At 44.4% G+C, this 20,589-nt stretch overlaps 1 protein-coding gene across 2 annotated transcripts in view; it reads left to right on the top strand.

Annotated features, from left to right (window-relative positions):
* Positions 1–20,589, top strand: part of acsf2 (acyl-CoA synthetase family member 2) — a 60,360-nt gene that overhangs the window by 15,458 nt on the left and 24,313 nt on the right. For both annotated transcript variants that reach the window (XM_042082732.1, XM_042082733.1), the window contains 6 exons: positions 2,724–2,842; positions 3,857–4,019; positions 17,509–17,604; positions 18,596–18,747; positions 19,832–19,923; positions 20,248–20,324. In XM_042082732.1, coding sequence (XP_041938666.1) covers positions 2,724–2,842; positions 3,857–4,019; positions 17,509–17,604; positions 18,596–18,747; positions 19,832–19,923; positions 20,248–20,324 — 699 coding nt within the window. The remainder of the gene's footprint in view (positions 1–2,723; positions 2,843–3,856; positions 4,020–17,508; positions 17,605–18,595; positions 18,748–19,831; positions 19,924–20,247; positions 20,325–20,589) is intronic.

The raw sequence follows: 20,589 nt of genomic DNA, 5'->3' as shown, positions 1-20,589 counted from the left end.
ATGATGGCCCCCCAACTTGGAAAGAAGTGGAAAGGGTAGTCCACCGAGCAAGGACGGCGTCAGCCCCAGGACCGAATGGAATACCGTACAAGCTGTATAAAAACACACCTGATGTCCTGAGGTTTCTGTGGAAGCTGATGAGGACGATATGGCAGAAGAAGATCATACCCAAAGTGTGGCGCAGGGCAGCAGGAGTCCTTATCCCGAAAGAGGCAGAAACCATCAGCCAGTTTTGACCAATCTCCCTACTGAATGTAGAGGGCAAGATTTTCTTTTTGGTGGTGGCCCAGAGGATCTCTGCATACCTGATTAACAACCAGTACATAGATACATCTGTACATTAGGCAGGTATATCTTGCTTCCCTGGATGCTTGGAACACTCTAGCATGATCTGGCACCAGATTCAGACAGCAAAGGCGAAGAAAGATGATCTACACGTTGTCTTTCTGGATCTGGCCAACGCATTTGGATCAGTACCACATGAGCTCCTTTGGTCTGCCTTCGAATTCTTCAGTATCCCAGGACACATTACAGCCTTGGTTAAGTCCTACTTCCAAGACCTGCAGTTTTGTTTCACCACCACAGAGTTTACCACCATGTGGCAATCCCTTGAGGTTGGAATCATGGCAGGCTGCACAGTCTCTCCCTTGGCCTTCACAATGGCAATGGAGGTCATAATCAGAGCCTCCAAATGGGTTGTTGGCGGACAAAGACTCAACCCCGACTCGCGTCTCCCTCCACTCCGAGCATACATGGATGACATCACTACTCTCACAACTACAGTACCATGTACCAGACGCCTGCTCAGAAAGCTGCAGGAGAACATCAGCTGGGCCCGTATGAAGATAAAGCCATCTAAGTCGCGCAGCATTTCCATTGTCAAGGGAATGCTGTTGGACCTCAAGTTCTTCATCGGGGAGGAACCAATTCCTTCGGTTTCTGAGCGGCCAGTCAAGAGCCTTGGGAGATGGTTTGACGCGAGCCTGAGGGATAAGGACCAAGTATCACAACTGCAGAGGGATATAAGCAGCGGCGTGCAAGCCATTGAGAACACAGAGCTTCCTGGGAAGCTAAAGATCTGGTGCCTACAGTTTGGCCTCCTGCCCCGGGTGCTGTGGCCTCTCACACTGTATGAGGTGCCCATCTCAACTGTGGAGAGGATGGAGAAGGGAATTACTAACCACATAAAGAAGTGTTTGGGAGTCCCACGCTGCTTGACCTCCACCGCCCTCTATGGAGAGTGCCTCCTCAGACTGCCACTCACCAGTCTCACAGAGGAATTCAAGTGCGCCAAGACAAGACTCCAGGTGACGCTGACTGAGTCCAAAGACCTGATGGTGAGAAAGAACGCCCCTGCCATCACAGCAGGCCGCAAATGGAGACCAGCACAAGCCGTTGAGGAGGCAGTAACAGCCAACATGGAAGAGGAGGTCTGGGACTAACTGCTCAGCGTCCAGCCTGGAGCAAAGCCTCAGCTGCTGAGAAGGAGGAAGATGATTGTGGATGAGGTTAAAAACCAGGAGGAAGGCATCAGGAGGGCCAAGGTGGTGGCACTTGGGAAGCAGGGAAAGTGGACCAAGTGGGAGAGTGTGGAGGGAGGGAAAATGAGCTGGAAAGATCTGTGGAGTATGGAGTCAAGGAGACTCAGCTTCATCATCAGGGCAACATATGATGTCCTCCCCACACCCATGAACCTCCAGCAGTGGCGAGGAGAAGATCCAGGCTGTGCACTCTGCTCCAAGCCGGCATCCCTTAGGCATATTCTCACAGGGTGTAAAGTGAGTCTTGCCCAGGGGCGCTATACCTGGCGTCACAACCAGGTGTTGAAAGAACTTGCTGCCACTTTGGAACAGAGGCGAACTGCAGTCAACTCAGCAACACCTGCAACACTCAACTCCCTGCCAGCAGTCACATTTGTGCGAGAGGGGGCAAAGGCAAATCACAGTGCACTCACAACAGCAAAGCACTGCCAGTTACACACAGCTTGTGACTGGAAAATGTTGGCGGATGTTGGGCAACGCCTTGCCTTTCCTCCTGAGATTGCTGCCACCACTCTTAGACCTGACTTAGTGCTTTGGTCACCATCTGCTAAGAAGGTCTTTATCATTGAGCTGACTGTGCCTTGGGAGGAGTCGGTAGAGGAGGCATACGAACGCAAGCATCTACGGTATGCTGACCTTGCTGCAGAGGCACAGCAGCGTGGTTGGAGGACTGAGGTGCGCCCTGTGGAGGTGGGATGCAGGGGCTTTGTGGCTTCGTCTACCACCAGGCTGCTCAAGGACCTGGGAGTAAGAGGCCAAAGCCTGCGCCATGCCATCAGGGCATTGTCGGAGGCAGCTGAAGGGAGTAGCCAATGGCTTTGGCTGAAGCATAAAGACACGGGCTGGGCATCAGGAGGCAGCCAGGAATGACACAGAGAGGGGTACTTCAGGGACGCCTGAGGTTACTGTCGAGCCTTCCGGAGGCGTCGTGGGCTTAAATCGGCAAAACGCTGATGAAGGGGGTGCCCACTTGATAACTCTTCTGTGTCATTTCTGTTGGCAAATCTTAGTACACGCTGGCACATAAAGGATAACTCCAACTCATCCTGTGTTTCTTCAATCCTCAATTCTTACACATGGCACCTTTTAAGGCTATTCCAGTATTTTAACTCACCTCTTTTATCTCTTTTTTCCCCTCTCTCTCTCTCTCTCTCTCTCTCTTTCTTTCCCTCTCTCTCTCAGGTGGGGGTTAGTGCTGTCGTATGCCCCTTCCAGTTCAAGACGCAGCGGTACTACGACATGCTAAAGCAGCTCTGCCCCAACATGGACACAGCCGGCCCTGGCGGCATCAAGAGCAGCAGGTAGCACTCTGAGACAGCATGACCGAAGCAGTCACCCACAGAGAGAATACGACTTAAGCAGCTACCTGCAGTGACCACATCTCAGGCAGTTACTCACAGAGAGAAGAACATGACTTGAGCAGCTACCTGCAGGGACCACATCTCAGGCAGTTACTCACAGAGAGAAAGCATCTCAGACACCTCAATTCAATTCCGTTTAAGACAGCATGCATTACAGAAAGACAGCATGCAGTCCAGATAAACAGTGTGCGGTCCAGATAGACAGTGTGCAGTCCAGAGTCATCAGGCATCTGGCTTTGTGCTGACATTATAAAGACCGTCTGTTCAGACAATGTAGACATTGTATATGGGCCTGTATATGCAACAGACACCCCTGACCACATTCTTATGGCCTAAACTTCCAAATGCCAGATTACTAGTTTACAGTTGGATCCAAGTTGGTGAATGAGATCTACCAGTGGTTGATATGTCAATAGTTTGGAATAGTAGCAAGTGTGTACACACACACAAACGTTGAGAAGGCTTGGGAGGAGATACATTGTGCCTGACTCTGGAATGTTTAAGGCTCTTATCTGCCTCTGTGCCTGTCCCTCTGGATTCCTGTCCCATGGGAATCCTGTCACTCCCTCCTGTGCTGTTAAACTATCTATGTTTAGAAAGTGCAACCACAAAGGCAACTGGGTCTGTTCAACAGGTATAATCAGTGCAATTACAGAACAATCAAATGCATCCTTATTACATCAAATGCAACCTTAAATCACAATGAAATGTTCCATGTCTGTACTTAAGTTTTAGGCAGCCTAAATATCTGAACTAACTACTAATTTAATCCCACCATTCCACACTCCCGTTCCCAGCCTAAATATCTAAACTACTAATTTAATCCCACCATTTGACACTCCCGTTCCTAGCCTAAATGACTAAACTACTAATTTAATCCCACCATTCCACACTACTGTTCCCAGCCTAAATATATAAAGTGATAACTTCATCCCACCATTCCACACTCCCCAGGCTGCCGGAGCTGAGATGGGTGATCTTGACGGACTGCGAGCAGCCAGGTACACTCCACCTGAGCCAGGTGTTTGAGGCGGCAAGTAGCCAGTACATGCAGCAGTTGGATGAGCTGCAGAAGAAGCTAAACTGCGATGACCCCATCAACATTCAGTTCACCTCGGTAGGCTATGCCACTTCTAAAAGCACATGGTCCTTTTGAAATATGAAACAATAACATCAAATTATTATTATTATTATTATTATAATTATAATAATAATAATAAGTTACATTTCTATACTGACTCTCCAAAACCCAGAGTTGGTTTACAAAGAGTTAAAAAACAAACAAACAAACGAGTGAAAAACAAACAATGGACACTGCCTTGTAAATAAGCCCTAAACAAGTAAACAAGGCCTTGTAAACAAGCCCTTCAGAGTCATTAACGAGTCATTAGCAGTAACTATGGCACTAGAACTGAGGAAAACAATAACAGTCTGCAGACTCACTCTTAAACACACAAATTCTGTATCTGCATTATGAATTGAGATTTGATTTAAATTACACACACACACGCACACACACACACACACAGTGTACAGTGTACTCCTTCACTATACTTGCTTCTACCGAAGATGTATGTCTATGTCTATATTCTGCCGTCATCTCTATGTCCAGATTTGTTTTTGTTTTTTTTGCTTTGTTGTTTTTAGAAAAAAGGAAACTTTGCTCTTGAGACTTTGCCTTATTTGGACCATGACCTTGCCAAGTTTGTCCTGAAAGTGTGGGTTCACTCAGGCTAATGGCTTGCGAGGAATGCACAGATCAGATCGAGAGTCATTTCCTCTTTTCTATGGACCCTTTCAAGAGAGTTCCATTATCAGCATCATAGTTGGCCCCACAAGGCTTCCTTTTTAACATTCCATATGTTATCTTAATGCAGAGGAAGTAGATTGGGGCCCAAATAGAACGTTCAAGCATTGTTTTTGTTTTTATTGTTGAAAGCATAGACTGTATATATAGAACTGGACAGTGTGCCGTCTGTTAAGAGTGATGCGAGCGCTAGTCCAGAGCCCCCTGGTGGCTGGTTGCAGTACAAAGCGTAACTCTGCCCATCTCCATGTATTTCAATGGGCAAGTAGCCAACTTTCCGTGTCACTTTTCTCACCTAAAACTATTTTTGCATCTACAACTTTTTATTCGAATAAATAGTTTTCAAGATGCTTCAATACACACTATTTTTCTTTTCTCGTTGAAATTATTTTTTTAAATGTTATTTTAACAAAATGAAAAAGGGCGTGTTTACACCTATGATTGACAGCTGGCTGGCAGCAGACTCAACGCTTTGTCGCTACCTTATTTTAACGACACCTGATATCGACACGTAATCTAACCTAAATAAGTGTTGCTGTTATTATCATTAGGCTATATCTTATCACAGTCTGATTAAATACATATTGATAGTCATACATTGTGTGATTGTTTGTAAGAGACATCGTTGTTAGTTGTGACAGATTCTTAGTGAAAAAATGTGCTGTTCTTTCGTAGATGCTAAGGATATTAGCTTATAGCATGCTAAATCATGCTAGCATTAGCCAGTTGATAGGTAAAGTAAAAGGGCTCTGCTATATTGATCCGAAGTAACGTTAGCCATAGTCACGATCATTTACAGTCCTACTTGTTTCAAATGGTTTAATGTAACCAGTGATTGCCGCCACCACCGTTGCAACTTCATTTGAATACACTTAAGTCACTGGGAGAAGGCGATGTTAAGTTTCATTAACGTTAACTCTTGCTTAGTTTTGCACGAATGGCAATAAACGTCACCTAGCCTGCTAGGTCGACAACCTCGGTATGACCAGAGCCCGTCTACGGAGAGCCTTGCCACTCCGTATTAAGTCCCATTGTACCGAATTTTGGATGCAGTTCCACCAGAGTTCCACTGGGGGCGATCGCCATGAGTGCAGAATGAATGGGAGTCAATGGAGCTAGACAGCTAAATTGGTCTCAAGGCATTTAATTCTGGCTACTATAGGGAGCCAACGGAGAGTAACTAGGAGAGGGGTTACATGTGTCCTCTTAGGCCGATTGAAGACCAGGCGGCATTCTGAATGATACTTCAAACAAAGTAAAAAAAAAACATTCAAAATCTGTGTGTAGGCTACTGTTAAATACCAAGGCAGTTAAATGCAGTGGTATAGTCTATGTGATACACAGTAAACCCACTTAAAAAGCATCACCATCTCAGTATACCCATTTAAAATAGGCAAGGATTGCTCACAGTATACCCACCACTACAGCTAACTAGACTACACCACTGGTTAAATGGCGCATTGCAATTTACAATTTGTGTGAGTTCAGGGGCATACAGAAAGTTGAAGTTTGGGTGGCATCAATAAAGAAAATAGAAACAAAGTGATGTGTACAGCCTCAAGTATGAATGATGTCAAGTTAATAGAAGGTTCAGAGCAGCGGCAGACCTATCTTGGTGCCACGCAAGTTATTGAAAGTCATGTGTTTCGTAGTGGTGCTGTGCCCTGTCCCATGTACTGTATAATGGGCTTCAGGTTGATCCAGTGACAGTGGGTGGTGTCAGGGAGATGAATGTCTGGGAACATGGAGAAAGGGGGAGGACATGCCACCTCAGACCACCCCAGCCAAACCACTTCACGTAGGCATTCCCTTGCAGACTAATGGAGACCTCCTTGCCGCCACCTCCAGTACATTCAGCCATCACCCATACCTTATCTGCAAAAAGGAAAGTTACAATAAAGTTAGTCAGACAATTTTACAATATTACAAAGCATATAATGAGGCACTCAACACCACTAGTAATACCAATTAATTAAATATATGTGTGCAATAAATGTCACTGCCTACCTAATGTTAACTACACGTTTAAACATGCAATTTTAATATTAAATTCTATATTTAAATATGTGAATTATCAACTTGCGTCAGCTTGAAAAATAACGTTATCAGTATGACTGATCATGGACGTTAGATGACAAATTGAGGTGTTACTTTCTTAATATTCACCGATATCCCTGGGAATTTGTGACTGGTTCTTGGCGTAGTGTTTAACGGTGTGTTTCCACACAACAAAATTTCGCGTCGCTCTCATTGAGGTTGAATGGAGACGAAATTCGCCCTAGTTGGGCGAAATGAAAGCGAATCGCCGAGGCAGGCGAAACAAAGTTGGCCAAAGTTTAACTTTATTTAAATGAGGACCATTCGAGAACCAATCAGGTCCGCGTCTTTGTGTTTGGAGGCGGGAGTTACAAAAAAGTCTGACCAAGATGGCAGAGACTACCTGAGCTGTAACTCGAACATTTGTATGTGATTAAAATGTTTCTACACGAACATTGGCACTTGTATCAACACGAATTGTGGTTTATATGCCACACGAACTTAGTCAGAGCACATACACCACTAAATAGACCACTATATATGTTAGTTTAAGCACTCGATCTTTTTAGCTAGCTGACAGGCGAAATGCTAGTATTTTAGGACATTGGATTGCATTGTAAACCTAGCTAGACAGCTAGGCTACATGCTGCAACACAGGTATGAAATATATTATGTTTTATTGACCTTGTTGTTTCTATGAACATGAATTGTTGTTTATAGGCAACATCAACTTAGTCGAGGCATAAAGACCCCTGGATATCTTCATTAAGTGCCTAAACGTTTGAATTAGCTGATTAGCCTAATTAGCTCGCTTGCCACCACTGGCTAGACACTGCAGTCAAAAGGTTAGCGGTTTCGCCGTCACGCCCCCGAGGCGAAATTTCGCTGGCCGAAAATCGCGAGGTGTTTCGCTGTGTGGAAACACACCGTAATGCAGGCGTTGCATTTATCGATCATTCACTTATGCGGTCTACAACTACCGACCTACCGTCACAGATGTAGCTCTAACGGAGGTGTCTTTGTTGTTAACCCTCTAGGCGCCACTGTCGAGTTTACTCGACAAGATGCGGTAATGAATAAAACGGCCGATTTAGTCAAATAGGGTGTCATATTTCGTTCGACATCCACTCCACTAGGTGGCAGACATGTCATACGTCATCCCCGAGTCCGAAAAAGGTCATGGTTTAAACAAAACTTTTGAGCTACAGCGCATTGTATCAGTGCGTGCAATACCGGAGCTAGTGTGCGTGTGAGCCACTTAGTCAGAGCGATATTGTCAACGTTAGCGAGTATTTGCATTAGATTATCGTCTAATGGCATCAAAAAAGTTTACCTGAAATGAAGTGTTGGGTCTTCTATTCGCGGACCCTGATTCTGAAGGGGAATATCTGCCTTCAGGAAATGACGGTGATTCGTTTAGTGAGGCTTCAGATGCGTCCCTGCCTTCAATGATGCAGCTGGACAAAGTGAGAGTTTACTCCATAGTTTAGCTTACACCAAGCACAAACGTTGAATCATTTGCCCAATGTCACTGGTGGGAATAATGTTTCACGGGTTCGGAGTGTTCATCGGAAAGTTAGCAGGGTGTTAGTGGTGTGGCGAACAAGGCTGGAGGTAGCCTAATAGCGCTAGCTTCTGTCTTTTGCCTCTCCACAATCGCGGCGACAGTAACGTGGTGGAGCCTTTGTCTAATGCGACTGGGTATGTTAGACGAGGTCGAAGTGCTCATAGGAGAGTTAGGGGGAAACGTAGTGGCAGTGTGTGGAGTCGCAATGAGAATGACAGTAGGCCTAGTCCGAGCTGCGCAAATTCTCTCCACTCGGCGCGCGCGAGGCAGATCTGGCCATGCTGCTCGCATGGTGGAGGTAGTGACACGCTCTCTCCCTCTCCCACACACACACACACACATTAGGTCATGCATAGTCTATCACAAGATGATGGGAATGCCGGCCCTGTATGGATAGGGATAGGGAGTCATTATCTCTACAGCAAAAGGCCTGCTACATAAAAAAAAAAATGTCAGCCATTTATTAGTAATGATTTACACTGTTGATTTGCTATCTATTTCCCTGATCATTTAGGACATACACTATGTGATCCTTTTTGTGTGTTCATGTCCTTGTGATGTGTGTGTCTTTGTCAGCTAAGAAAAAAAACATCAACAAAAACAACAAAAAGAAAAAAAATACTAACATTGTCTCTTGTCTTGTCTCGTCATCTCACTCCTGATCTGTGCCTTGCCGTGGCAAATGAGCTTTTGAACTAAACAGGTCTTGTCTACTTGTGTTTGTGTGTCATCTGAATAATCTATATGTGCCCCATACATGGAATCGGAGTGCCTACTGTATGTAGTAAATGGAAAATCTCTACAGCAAAAGGCCAGTCTACCGCTACATGCATTTGGTTTGTTTCGGCCATTTATTAGTAATGATTTACACAGTTTGTTCACTACTTACTATTTACCTGAGCATTCAGTATTGTGCAATATAGCATACAGAAGGTGAGGGACATTTTGGGGGGAAAGAAGTGGTGCATTTTATCATTCAAACATGCGACTTTTCATGAAAATTCTATAATCCAAGATGGCCGCCACCATATGACGTCATAATATGCAAATTAGATATAAACATTTAATCTCTACATAAACTTTGGGTCATCCTTAATATTTCTCTAATTTACAGAAAGTCTCTATCTCTTATCACTTTTAAGATATAGCCTTTTGAAATTAAGATGTCAAAATTTATCGTTTCGGAAAAGAACCTCTGGCGCCTAAAGGGTTAACGTTAGAAAAAATGCAACGTTGGCAAACTGGCTAGTAGTTACATTAATATGACAAGTTGATGAGGTCCATGCTTCATATAACGTTAACTTACGTTGCTTTATCACATCATAAACTGTACTGACTGTGTAATCTCCATGTACAGTCAATGGTTACTCCATGTTGAGATGGCATACATTCAGATTGAGATATTTGAAAACAGCAAAAACTAATAAAACCGACTAAACATGCATCGACTCTTACGGGAGCTGTTTGCTAATCTTCACCTCAATGACTAACTTAGCCTACAGTTTACAGTAACGTTAATGTAGCTGCTAACGTTAGCATGTAATTCGCTGTCCGTATTTCTGTTGTTATCTGATTAGTATTCACCATACTAATTTCTCACAGTCTGTAATCAACATAATAAGCTCTCTTAGACGTATTTAAGAACAACAATAGACAAAAAAAAAACGTTTCAGTTGATACACAACACTTACCAGTAAAGAACAAACCGAAGACTGTTGTTTGTGCTGTTTAGCTAACTCACAGCCGCTAAATTCATCCAGCCAGCTAGCCTTCGGCGCCGAGTCGACCTCATTATTGACCTGTGTTGTGGAAAGGACAAGGGGGCAGGTTTCTATCGACAAGGGGCGTGTTTAACTCGCTGAGTGGGCGTGCCTGACCACGACTCCTCTTCACTGCGAATGCTTCAACTTCTGCTGCGCAGCCGCACTTCAAATTGGTTGCAAATTTTCCAAGATGGCGTCGCCTCGGCGGCTTCAATTCCATAGAACACTGCTGAATGCAACCACACTGTCCAGTTCTATATATACAGTCTATGGTTGAAAGGGTCTATAATCCAGTGCTGTTAATCAACTGAGACTATCTGCATCCCTTTCATTAAGCCTGATGTTCTTCGCTTGAGTTGTTCTCCATCCATTTCACTTATGTCTTCTACTACCCGGTACTTTGATGTCGCAAGATTTAACAGGAACATTATTTAGATGTAGTAGCTCTGTGTGTGTGTGTGTGTGTGTGTGTGTTTGTCATTGAATATGAAACTATTGTGTGTCTCTACAGAAGCTCAGCTGGCAACTTGTTGTGTCACTCCTATCATGCTGTTTGACATGCTGGGGCAGCCTGACCTGCCCACATACTCATCTGTTGATCAGTTGTTAAGGATACAAGGATACAAGGAAGTTTATTGTCACATGCATATAGTTACTGGAAGTAAGAAATGCAGTGAAATTATGTCTGGTGTCAGCCTATTTGTGCATTAATGGGGGGGGGGGGGGGGTAAAAAGTGCAGTAGAAGAGGGGTTTAGTAGATTATGTGGCAAGGGCTGCATAAAAAAGGTGGGGGAGGATTGGGATTGGGTGGGGGGCACCAACAAGGAGCACCCAAGAACAACAGGGGCAAGGAAAAACTCCCTTACCAAGGAAGAAACCTTGGGCAGATCCACGGCTCAAGGGGCTAACCCAACTGCCAGGGGTCTTGGTGTGTGTGTTGGGGGGATGACAGGGGAGATGGGATAGTGTGCTGTGTATGTAGGGGGGGGGGGCAGGGACTTACTATTGCAAGCAGAGTACTGTATGTAATGTATGTGAGTGATGACAGTGAAGCTGTGTGTGTGGGCGGGAGGGGAGTGGAGCAGTGACTGTGTGTGTGTGTGTGTGTGTAGTGTGTGTGTGGGTAGGTGGGGGCAGTGTGCTGTAAGTATGTAGAGGATGTGTGTTGGAGAAGATCCTGAAGACAAAGTGCTGTGTATGTGGGGGCGGGGGGGGTTGTGTGCAGCAAGTATGTAGAGGAGGCTTACTGTAGCAAGCAGTGTGCTGTATGTATGTGAAGTGATGACAGTGATGATGTAAGTGTGTGTGTTGGGGGGGGGGGGCAGGGACTTACTATTGCAAGCAGAGTACTGTATGTAATGTATGTGAGCGATGACAGTGAAGATGTGTGTGTGGGCGGGAGGGGAGTGGAGCAGTGACTGTGTGTGTGTGTGTGGATAGGTGGGGGCAGTGTGCTGTAAGTATGTAGAGGATGTGTGTTGGAGAAGATCCTGAAGACAATGTGCTGTGTATGTGGGGGGGGGGGAGGGGCAGTGTGCAGCAAGTATGTAGAGGAGGCTTACTGTAGCAAGCAAGGCTAGGCAATCAAGGACATGGGTAGATGGAGGAGAAATCAAAAATAATAAATAAAAAGTGTGCAAAAGTTGGAGAAAGTCAGATATGTGTGTGTGTGTGTGTGTGTGTTTTGACGTGTGATGAAATAAGAAAATAAATAAAAGATCTGTAGCATAGGGAGAGGGATGTAAAAGTGCTAAAAGTCTTGTAGGTGTGTGTGGGTGTGTGTGTGTGTGTGTGTGTGGGGGGGGGGGGGTCATGAGTGCTGAGGAGTGAATGAGTGCAAAGTCAGTATAGTGTGAGTTCAGAGTTGGGAAATGTTTGAGAGTGTGAGGAGTGAATGTGTGCAAAGTCAGTATAGTGTGAGTTCAGAGTTCGGATGGCCTGGGGATAAAAACTTCTCCTGAGTCTCTCAGTTCTGGCTTTGTGACTACATAGGCGTCTTCTTGATTTCAGCGGTAGGAATAATCCATTGTTAGGATGAGAAGAGTCCTTCAGAATCTTTTGGGCTCTTAGGAGTACTCTTCTGGAATAGATATCTTGTAGAGCAGGGAGTTGAGTTCTTATAGTACGTTCAGCTGAGCGCACTACTCTCTGTAGAGTACTACAATCTCTAACTGTGGAGTTCCCATACCAGGTGATGATGCTACCAGTTAGAACACTCTTTACCGCTGAAGTGTAGAAGGCCTTCATGATGGATGTAGAAACTTTGAATTTCCTTAGCTGACGAAGGAAGTAGAGTCGTTGTCTGGACTTCTTCAGAACATATTGAGTGTTAACAGTCCATGTTAAGTCTTCAGTAATGTGGACACCAAGGTATTTAAAACTTGTGACTCTCTCTACAGGTTGCCCGCTGATCATTAGAGGGGTGTAACTGTAGTTCTGCTGCTGCCTTCTGTAATCCACTACCATTTCCTTGGTTTTATTGATATTCAGTGTCAAGCTGTTAGATTGACACCACTGTGCCACCTCATCAACCTGATCCAAGTAGAACTGTTCATTGTTGTTACTAATCAGGCCCAAGATCACTGTGTCATCTGCAAACTTGATGATGGAGGTATGACTACTGTTGGCTTTGCAGTCATGTGTGTAGATGTTGTACAGCAGTGGACTCAAAACACAGCCTTGGGGAGCACCAGTGCTGATGGTTAATGAGTCAGATGTCAGACCCCCCACTCTAACCACTTGTGAACGGTTGGTGAGGAAGTCAAATATCCAGTGACACAGAGTGGTGTTCAGTCCTAAGGCCTTCATCTTTGTGACCAAGGTGAGAGGTACTATCGTGTTGAATGCTGAACTAAAGTCAATGAACAGCATCCTCACATAATTCCCATTCCCCTCCTCCAGGTGAGTTAAGGTGGTGTGCATGAGGTTTGAGATGGCATCCTCTGTAGACCTGTTGGCTCTGTAAGCAAATTGGAGGGGGTCGAAGGAGGCAGGGAGGGATGAGCAGATAATGTTTTTCACAAGCTTCTCAAAACACTTCATCACTGTAGACGTCAGGGCTACTGGGCGGTAGTCATTCAGACATGATGGACTTTTGTTTTTCGGTACTGGAACAATAACAGACTGCTTGAGGCAAGTAGGAACTGTCTCTTGAGCCAATGATGTGTTAAAGATATAAGTGAACACAGGAGCTAACTGAGCAGCGCAGGATTTCAAAACCCTGTTAGAAATTCCATCCTGTCCAGTAGCTTTTCTACAATTTACCCTCCTAAAGGCATTGCTCACATCGACCTCAGAGACACAGAAAGGTGCATCCTCATTTGCTTCACATGCTGCAGCTAGTCCAATATAGTCTGTGTTTTTCATGTCAAAGCGAGCATAAAAAGCATTAAGTTCATCAGGGAGGGCTTTACTCACATTCATCATAGGAGGGGACTTTCTTTCAAAGCCAGTGATGGTTCGGAGTCCTTTCCACACTCGTGCTGGATCACCCTCCAAGAAATCAGCTTCAACTCTGTCTCTATAGCGGCGCTTAGCATCTTTAATAGCTCTACGTAAACTATAAGATGCTGCTTTGTAATCTGTCATATCCCCTGAAATAAGCCCAGCATTATAAGTCATGGTGCGTGTCTTTAATGCCGTTCTCACTTCTCTATCCACCCATGGCTTCTGGTTAGGGAAGCTTCGGATCTTTACAGTTGGGATGATGGAATCAGTTAGCATATTGATGTAACTCAATGATACTTCCGTAAACTCATTGATGTCAGCAGAGTTCGTCTTGAACATCTCCCAGTCAACGTTGCTAAGGGCGTCCTGTAGCCTGGCTTCCGATTGGTCAGTCCAGCGCTTGACCTCCTTCATCACTGGGGGGTCCGTCCGACTTCTCTGTTTGTACATAGGCAGTAGGAAAACAGCGGCATGATCTGATTTTCCGAAAGCTGGTAGAGACTTCGCTTTGTAACTGTTCTTGAACTGTGTGTAGCAGTGATCCAGTGTGTTGTCACCACGTGTAGGGAAGTGAATGTGTTGAATAAATTCAGGCATGGACCGGTTCAGATGTACTTGATTGAAATCACCGGCCACAATAAGCGCAGCTTCAGGGTGCGTGTGTTGTTGTCTATTTAACACTTCTTGCAATTCTGAAACCGCAGCATCTGTGTTGGCTTGTGGAGGAATGTAGACAGCGTTGAATATTACCGAAGTAAACTCACGGGGCAGGTAGAAGGGTCGACAGACGATCGCTAGATGTTCTAGATGAGGCGAGCAGGACTTTGAGAGAACGGTGACATTTCTAGGATCACACCACTTGCTGTTCGTCATGATGCAAACACCGCCACCTTTCGATTTTCCAGATTCCTCAGTCCTGTCAGAGCGAGCAGCAGAGAAAAACTCCACCGGAGTGATGGCACTGTCCGGTACAAGTTCAGTTAGCCATGTCTCAGTAAAGCATAGAATGTTACAGTCCCTGATGTCTCTTTGAAACTGTATCCTCGCTCTTAGTTCATCCATCTTGTTCACAAGAGACTGGACATTGGCTAGGAGAATGCTAGGCAGTAGAGGCCTATGAGCTCTATTCCTCAATCTGTTACGGGCCCCGGCTCGTTTTCCTCTGCGTTTTTTCCTTGTCAATACACTGACAGAGATTCAAGGGGACATAGTCATTAGGCAATAGAGTTAAGTAAAGTTGGGTGTCATCGGCATAGCTATGATAGGAAATCAAATTGTTGTTGATGGTTTGTCCAAGTGGGAGCATATAGAGGTTGAATAATAGTGGCCCCAAGATCAACCCCTGGGGAACACCACAGGTCAAGGACGTTGGCGTTGAGGTACAGTTGCCGATGGCAACAAACAAACTCCTTTCTTGTAGAAACGATTTGACCCAGTTGATGACTATACCTGAAAGTCCAACTCAGTGCTCTAGTCTGTGAAGTAATATGTTGTGATCAACAGTGTCGAAGGCTGCACTAAGGTCCAATAAAACTAGGACTGATGTTTTGCCTGCATCTGTATTGAGGCGTATGTCTGTTGTATAAAATTATCACTATGGTTTGTAGACATCATGATGAGAGAACGAGTTTGAAACTGTAAAGCATGTATTCATATAACCTCAATCATAATCAAGTAATACACTGAAGTTATTCCTAGCTAACATACTTTTATAACATTTTAAATAACAAGTTTAACTAACATACTGAAGCTATTCTACCAGAATTTCCCCTACATGCGCTCTGTATCCCTATGTCTCTCTTTGTCACTTTGTGTCTCACTGTGAATGGGTGAAGCCTGTTTGAAAAAAGCATGCTTGGCCTTGTAGCTGCAGAGATAAGGACGTCATCGGAGGCGGGCTCTACTCAAAAACAGCTAGTATGAGAGAAAACAAGTGAACGATATGTAACCCATGAACGATGTGTGACCTGTGATCACTGTATAAACCCCTGAACTTTGTGTAAACCTCTGAACTTGTGCTATACGGTGAAAAGTTCGTACCCTTGGCAGCAATAGTGCTGACTTGCGAAGATAAGGCCGAACAACGATCCTTTCATAACATCACCTGTGGGTTCGAAGTTGCCAAAGGTTGTGTCAGCATCTAAGGAGGGGTATAAATGTTGGTGTTCAACAATTGTTCGGGAGTGCGATCGTGCGATCCACTCAGGCTTTGCGCTATGTAGTCATTAAAGGGATGTTTGCACGGCACTCTGCCGGACTTTTGCGCCTTCTTTTTGGGATAAGTTTTTGACTTCAGCACTTATAATGGTGTATTTTTGTTACGTTGTAGGCAAGATATTTGGACTTATTTTGGAATTTCTGGCCCGAGTCTGAATATCTGCCACGACATGTCATGTCACTGTTTTAGTGTTGTGATTTGCCCGAAAACCTTACTGAAAGTAATCAAAATACCTATTTGATGTTAGGAAGGTGGTTAAAGACTATTTTTCAATACTTTTGCCAGTAAAACGTAGATTGGATATGGGCCTGTAGTTGTTTAGCATGGTGGCATCCAAGTTATTGTTCTTGAGAAGAGGCTTTACAACAGATGTTTTCAGGGACTTAGGAAATGTGCCAGATAGTAATGTTACATTTGCAATGTGAAGCACGTCTGCTGCTATGATGAGAAGAACAGATTTGTAGAGGGAAATGAATGGCCACAGAGACTTGTGTGTACACAGATCTCTCTCTCTCTCACACTTTGGAATAGGCCTACTCACATTTTGGAGGTGAAGAAAGTGTGTGAACTAAGGCTGTTCCTGTAACCTGATTCCAGGAAGGTTCTTCTCTCTCTCTCTCTCTCTCTCTCTCTCTCTCTCTCTCTCTCTCTCTCTGTGTGTGTGTGTGTGTGTGTGTGTGTGTGTGAGCTGGTAATGTACAATCTCATGTCTCAGTAAAAGTCAGAAGTATATGACACAAATTGGCTGTAAAAGGCTGTCAGAAGCATGCCAGTTCAAGTAATGGGGGCCAAGCCCTGTTAAAGGAACTCAGCTGGTTTTGTTTTTGTTAAATCCCTCAGATTAGCCTATATCCTATACTCTATATTTCTCTACTATATCTCACTCCACAATAGGTACTCTTATTGTCTTTCAATATGTTCTTCAGCAGCAGCAAGTATAGACCCTTTCAACAATAAAAACAAAAACAATGCTTGAACGTTCTATTTGGGCCCCAATCTACTTCCTCTGCATTAAGTTAACATACGGAATGTTAAAAAGGAAGTCTTGTGGGGCCAACTATGATGCTGATAATGGAACTCTCTTGAAAGGGTCTATAACAAACGTGTCAGCCATTGGGCCCTCACCAGTGTCTGACTTCCTTATGGCCAACTTCCTGACATAATTAGTGAGACCTGTATCCAAAGTGCAGTAAATGGCCACTGGGCGGTCCAAGGCATCGGACCATATGGGCCATTTATTAGCCAAAGTGCCGAGTGTGTCCAATGGAGCGCACCTGGAGACCTATTTTGGAGTATTGCAACTTTTGGAAAAACCATTGAGGGCAATTCCTCGCAAAACTGTCACATCCATAACGCCAACACAATGCCATGGTATTTAGTTGGCGTTATGGATGTGGCAGTTTTGCGTGGAATTGCCTTTGAATAAAAAGAGGGAGAGTGTGGTGTTTTCATGTACAGAACATCTGTTATATCTCTGACCATGAATATATCCAGAAACAGTCATCCTTTAATTCTTGTATTTATAAATGTCGTCAATTAATCAACCAATCATTTAATCAGACTTTATTTAGTGCCTTTCACACAAGATAGCAATACAAGGTGCTTGATACAACAGGTATAAACGTCAATGGAGGTAAACATCTCTGCAGTTGCTCAGATGTCAGTCTCTATATATCATGCAGCCCCCGGACGCTCTGTTATGTAGAGTATGGAAACCGTGCATCTAATGGTTGGTCAATCTGATGTGTTCTGCCCTTTGACCCCAGGGTACCACGGGAGCACCGAAAGGGGCCACTCTGTCCCATCACAACATCGTCAACAATTCGTACTTTATAGGCGTTCGAGTGGGCTATCATTGGAGGGTAAGTTTGTGTGTGTGTGTGTTTGCCGTTGTCAATCATACTTATAATATGTTTCAGACAAATATGTTGTGCCAAAATATTTCATAGCCAATTCGGTGTTCATTATGGAGGATAAGCTAACAGAGTCTCATCAGACCAATTAATATGGATTTGGTTTAACTGAAATCAACCTTGAAGACCTTACAGAAAGTATCTATGAACTATGTGTGTGTACATGCGTGCACGAGCGCATGCTTGCGCGTGTGTTTTAAATGACTAAAATGACTGCAAATATTGGTGACCTTATTTGCCAGTGAGTGTCAGTGGGGTAAGACTGGCAGGGATATCAAAAGGAAAGTCTAAACAGCTGGTAAAATTCTGCTCCATATCTGCTGTGATAGGCAGTCTTGCTTTGGGGTGTAGGCGATGCTTTATGTACCCTTGAATGTTAAAGCTATCATCTCTGAGAATATTTCAATCCTTTCTGTAATGAAATTTGATTGGTGGATTCAATATGTATCACCAAATTTAATTGGTGGATTCAATATGTCAATATTTGATTGGTGGTTTCATGCCTCTCTCTCTCTCTGTGTGTGTCTGTCTGTGTGTGTGTGTGTGTGTGTGTGTGTTTTATGTCTCTCTGTGTATGTGTGTTTTATATGTCTCTCTCTCTCTCTGTGCGTGTGTGTGTGTGTGCGTGCGCGTGCGTGTGCGTGTGCGTGTGTGTGTGTTTTATATGTCTCTCTCTCTCTCTCTCTCTCTGTGTGTGCGTGTGTGTGTGTGTGTTTTATATGTCTCTCTCTCTCTCTCTGTGTGCGTGTGTGTGTGCGTGTGTGTGTGCGTGTGTGTGTTTTATATGTCTCTCTCTGTGTATGTGTATTTTATATGTCTCTCTCTCTCTGTGCGTGTGTGTGTGTGTGTTTTATATGTCTCTCTCTCTCTCTGTGCGTGCGTGTGTGTGTGTGTGTGTGCGTGTGCGCATGTGTGTGTGTGTGTCCTTATCGTTCCCCAGCCCCACGTAAAGATTTGTCTCCCCGTCCCTCTCTACCACTGTTTTGGTTCGGTGGGGGGGGGCCTCGTCATGGCCGTGCATGGAGCAACTCTGGTGTTCCCGTCGCCCGGCTACGACAGCCGTGCCAACCTGGCAGCCATACAGGCCGAAAGGTGATATGGCCGCCGTTGATAGATAGATAGATAGGCAGACAGACAGACAGACGTGGAGTGCATTCATCCCCTAAAGAGAAATGACAGTGTTCCAGCAGGCATAAAAACACAGCACTCATACATATCCACAAGACACAGCCTGAGGTAGAAACTGAAGGTACCTGAAAGGTAAGCTGGCAGCCATTACAGGTTGAAAGGTGTGTCCTGCCCCTTCGTCCTTCATGAGCAGTAGATTGTGAGCTTCTGATAACGTTGAAGTGCAATTTCTTGACTGGGCGTTAGTTAATAATATTTGGAACAGAAAAGCAAACATGCACAGTGCACCTTGAGGACTTTGAGTCAGCAGTTCAGGATTCCATTAATTTGCTATCATAGATTGCCATGGGATATCAGGGAATTCCTTGTAGCATGTTCAATGTGAAGCTAGGATTTATCAAAAATTATATTTTCTGTGCAGTATTTTATTTCTTGGGTTAATTTACATGCTTCCTGTAAAACTGTGACTTGTTTTTTTCTGCTCAGCACAAAAACAAACGGCACATTAAGTCATGGAAATTCAACTCTTTAGTCCATGAAAATCATTGATATTTGACTTAGAGTAGGACCCCAGGCAGCTGTTCCTTGACCTCTCCTAAGCATCTCTTGTCTGTAAGAAAACAAGAGTGTCAAATAAAAGCTGATGTCCTTGATGAAACAATGTACTTAAAGTTAGCTAACTTCTCCTAATGGTCCTCTAGCTGTTCATCCATTTTGTGCGCTTCAAAACATTTCTGGTGTCGCTGCGGTTTCCTGACATTGTAAACAAAGTGGCTCAGACTGAGCCATATAATATTCTAGCCAACCTTGCATTCCGAACATGGAATATGTGATTGGATCTTGAGAAAACATCAACAAATATTTGGCAGGATTGAGAACAGCACATTTTTACAGATCGACTACTGATTGATTGATTGATTGAATATTTTGATAATTTGTCTCATATTGAAATATTGGATTAAAACATTCTGTGATAAAGTGTGTCAAAGACTCTACAGTTCGTGAGTTTATGATCAGCTCACTTGTCACCCTTCACCTGTCCATCCAGGTGTACCTTCTTGTACGGCACTCCTACCATGTTCATCGACATGTTGGGCCGGCCTGACCTGTCCACATATGACCTGTCGTCTGCTGAGGGAGGTGAGTGGCCACGGACATCTGTGTACACAGATCTCTCTCTCTGTGTGTGTGTGTTTGTGTGTGTGTGTGTGTCTGATGAAGGGCTGGGACACGAAACGTCACATGTGGTGATATAGCCTACCATTAAAGAAAACCCGCTTAGGAGCAGATTCTGGTGTGCGGACTCAACGTTCTTCTACATTTTCACTTGGGTATTGGATGTATAGGTGCACGGGTGCCTTGGTCTGTGTTTTTGTAGTGTGTTGTGTGGGTGCGGTGCGCACGTGTGTGTGTGAGATTGTGTGTCACTTGGAAACATAGACTTTAAATCCTATTTCTTTGCAGCAATAATGGCTGGTTCCCCATGTCCAGCAGAAGTGGTGTGTAAGGTGATCAAAATGATGGACCTCAAAGAGCTATCGGTGAGTACTCTACACACACTGGTGGGTGGTGACATCCCTCTTTGGAGCTGAACTAGCTGTAAAAGTTCTGACAACAATATACCATAATAGGTGCATGTTTTATTACAGTCTTTTAGTTATGTAAGTAGCACAGATGATGGTAAGAGTGCAGTTTGTGCATTAGTCCACTAGAGGGGGGTATTTTCCTGACTCCAGGTGTAGGTGTTTGACCAAATTATAAGGGGTTTGCACGGACGTCACATTCTGGCCGGTAACCATGGTAACC

This window comes from Alosa sapidissima, chromosome 24 (assembly GCF_018492685.1).
Source record: "Alosa sapidissima isolate fAloSap1 chromosome 24, fAloSap1.pri, whole genome shotgun sequence".
In the NCBI taxonomy this organism is placed as follows: Eukaryota; Metazoa; Chordata; class Actinopteri; order Clupeiformes; family Clupeidae; genus Alosa; species Alosa sapidissima.
The sequence above is the reverse complement of the archived record's forward strand: the minus strand, read 5'-3'. Positions and strand labels throughout refer to the sequence as shown.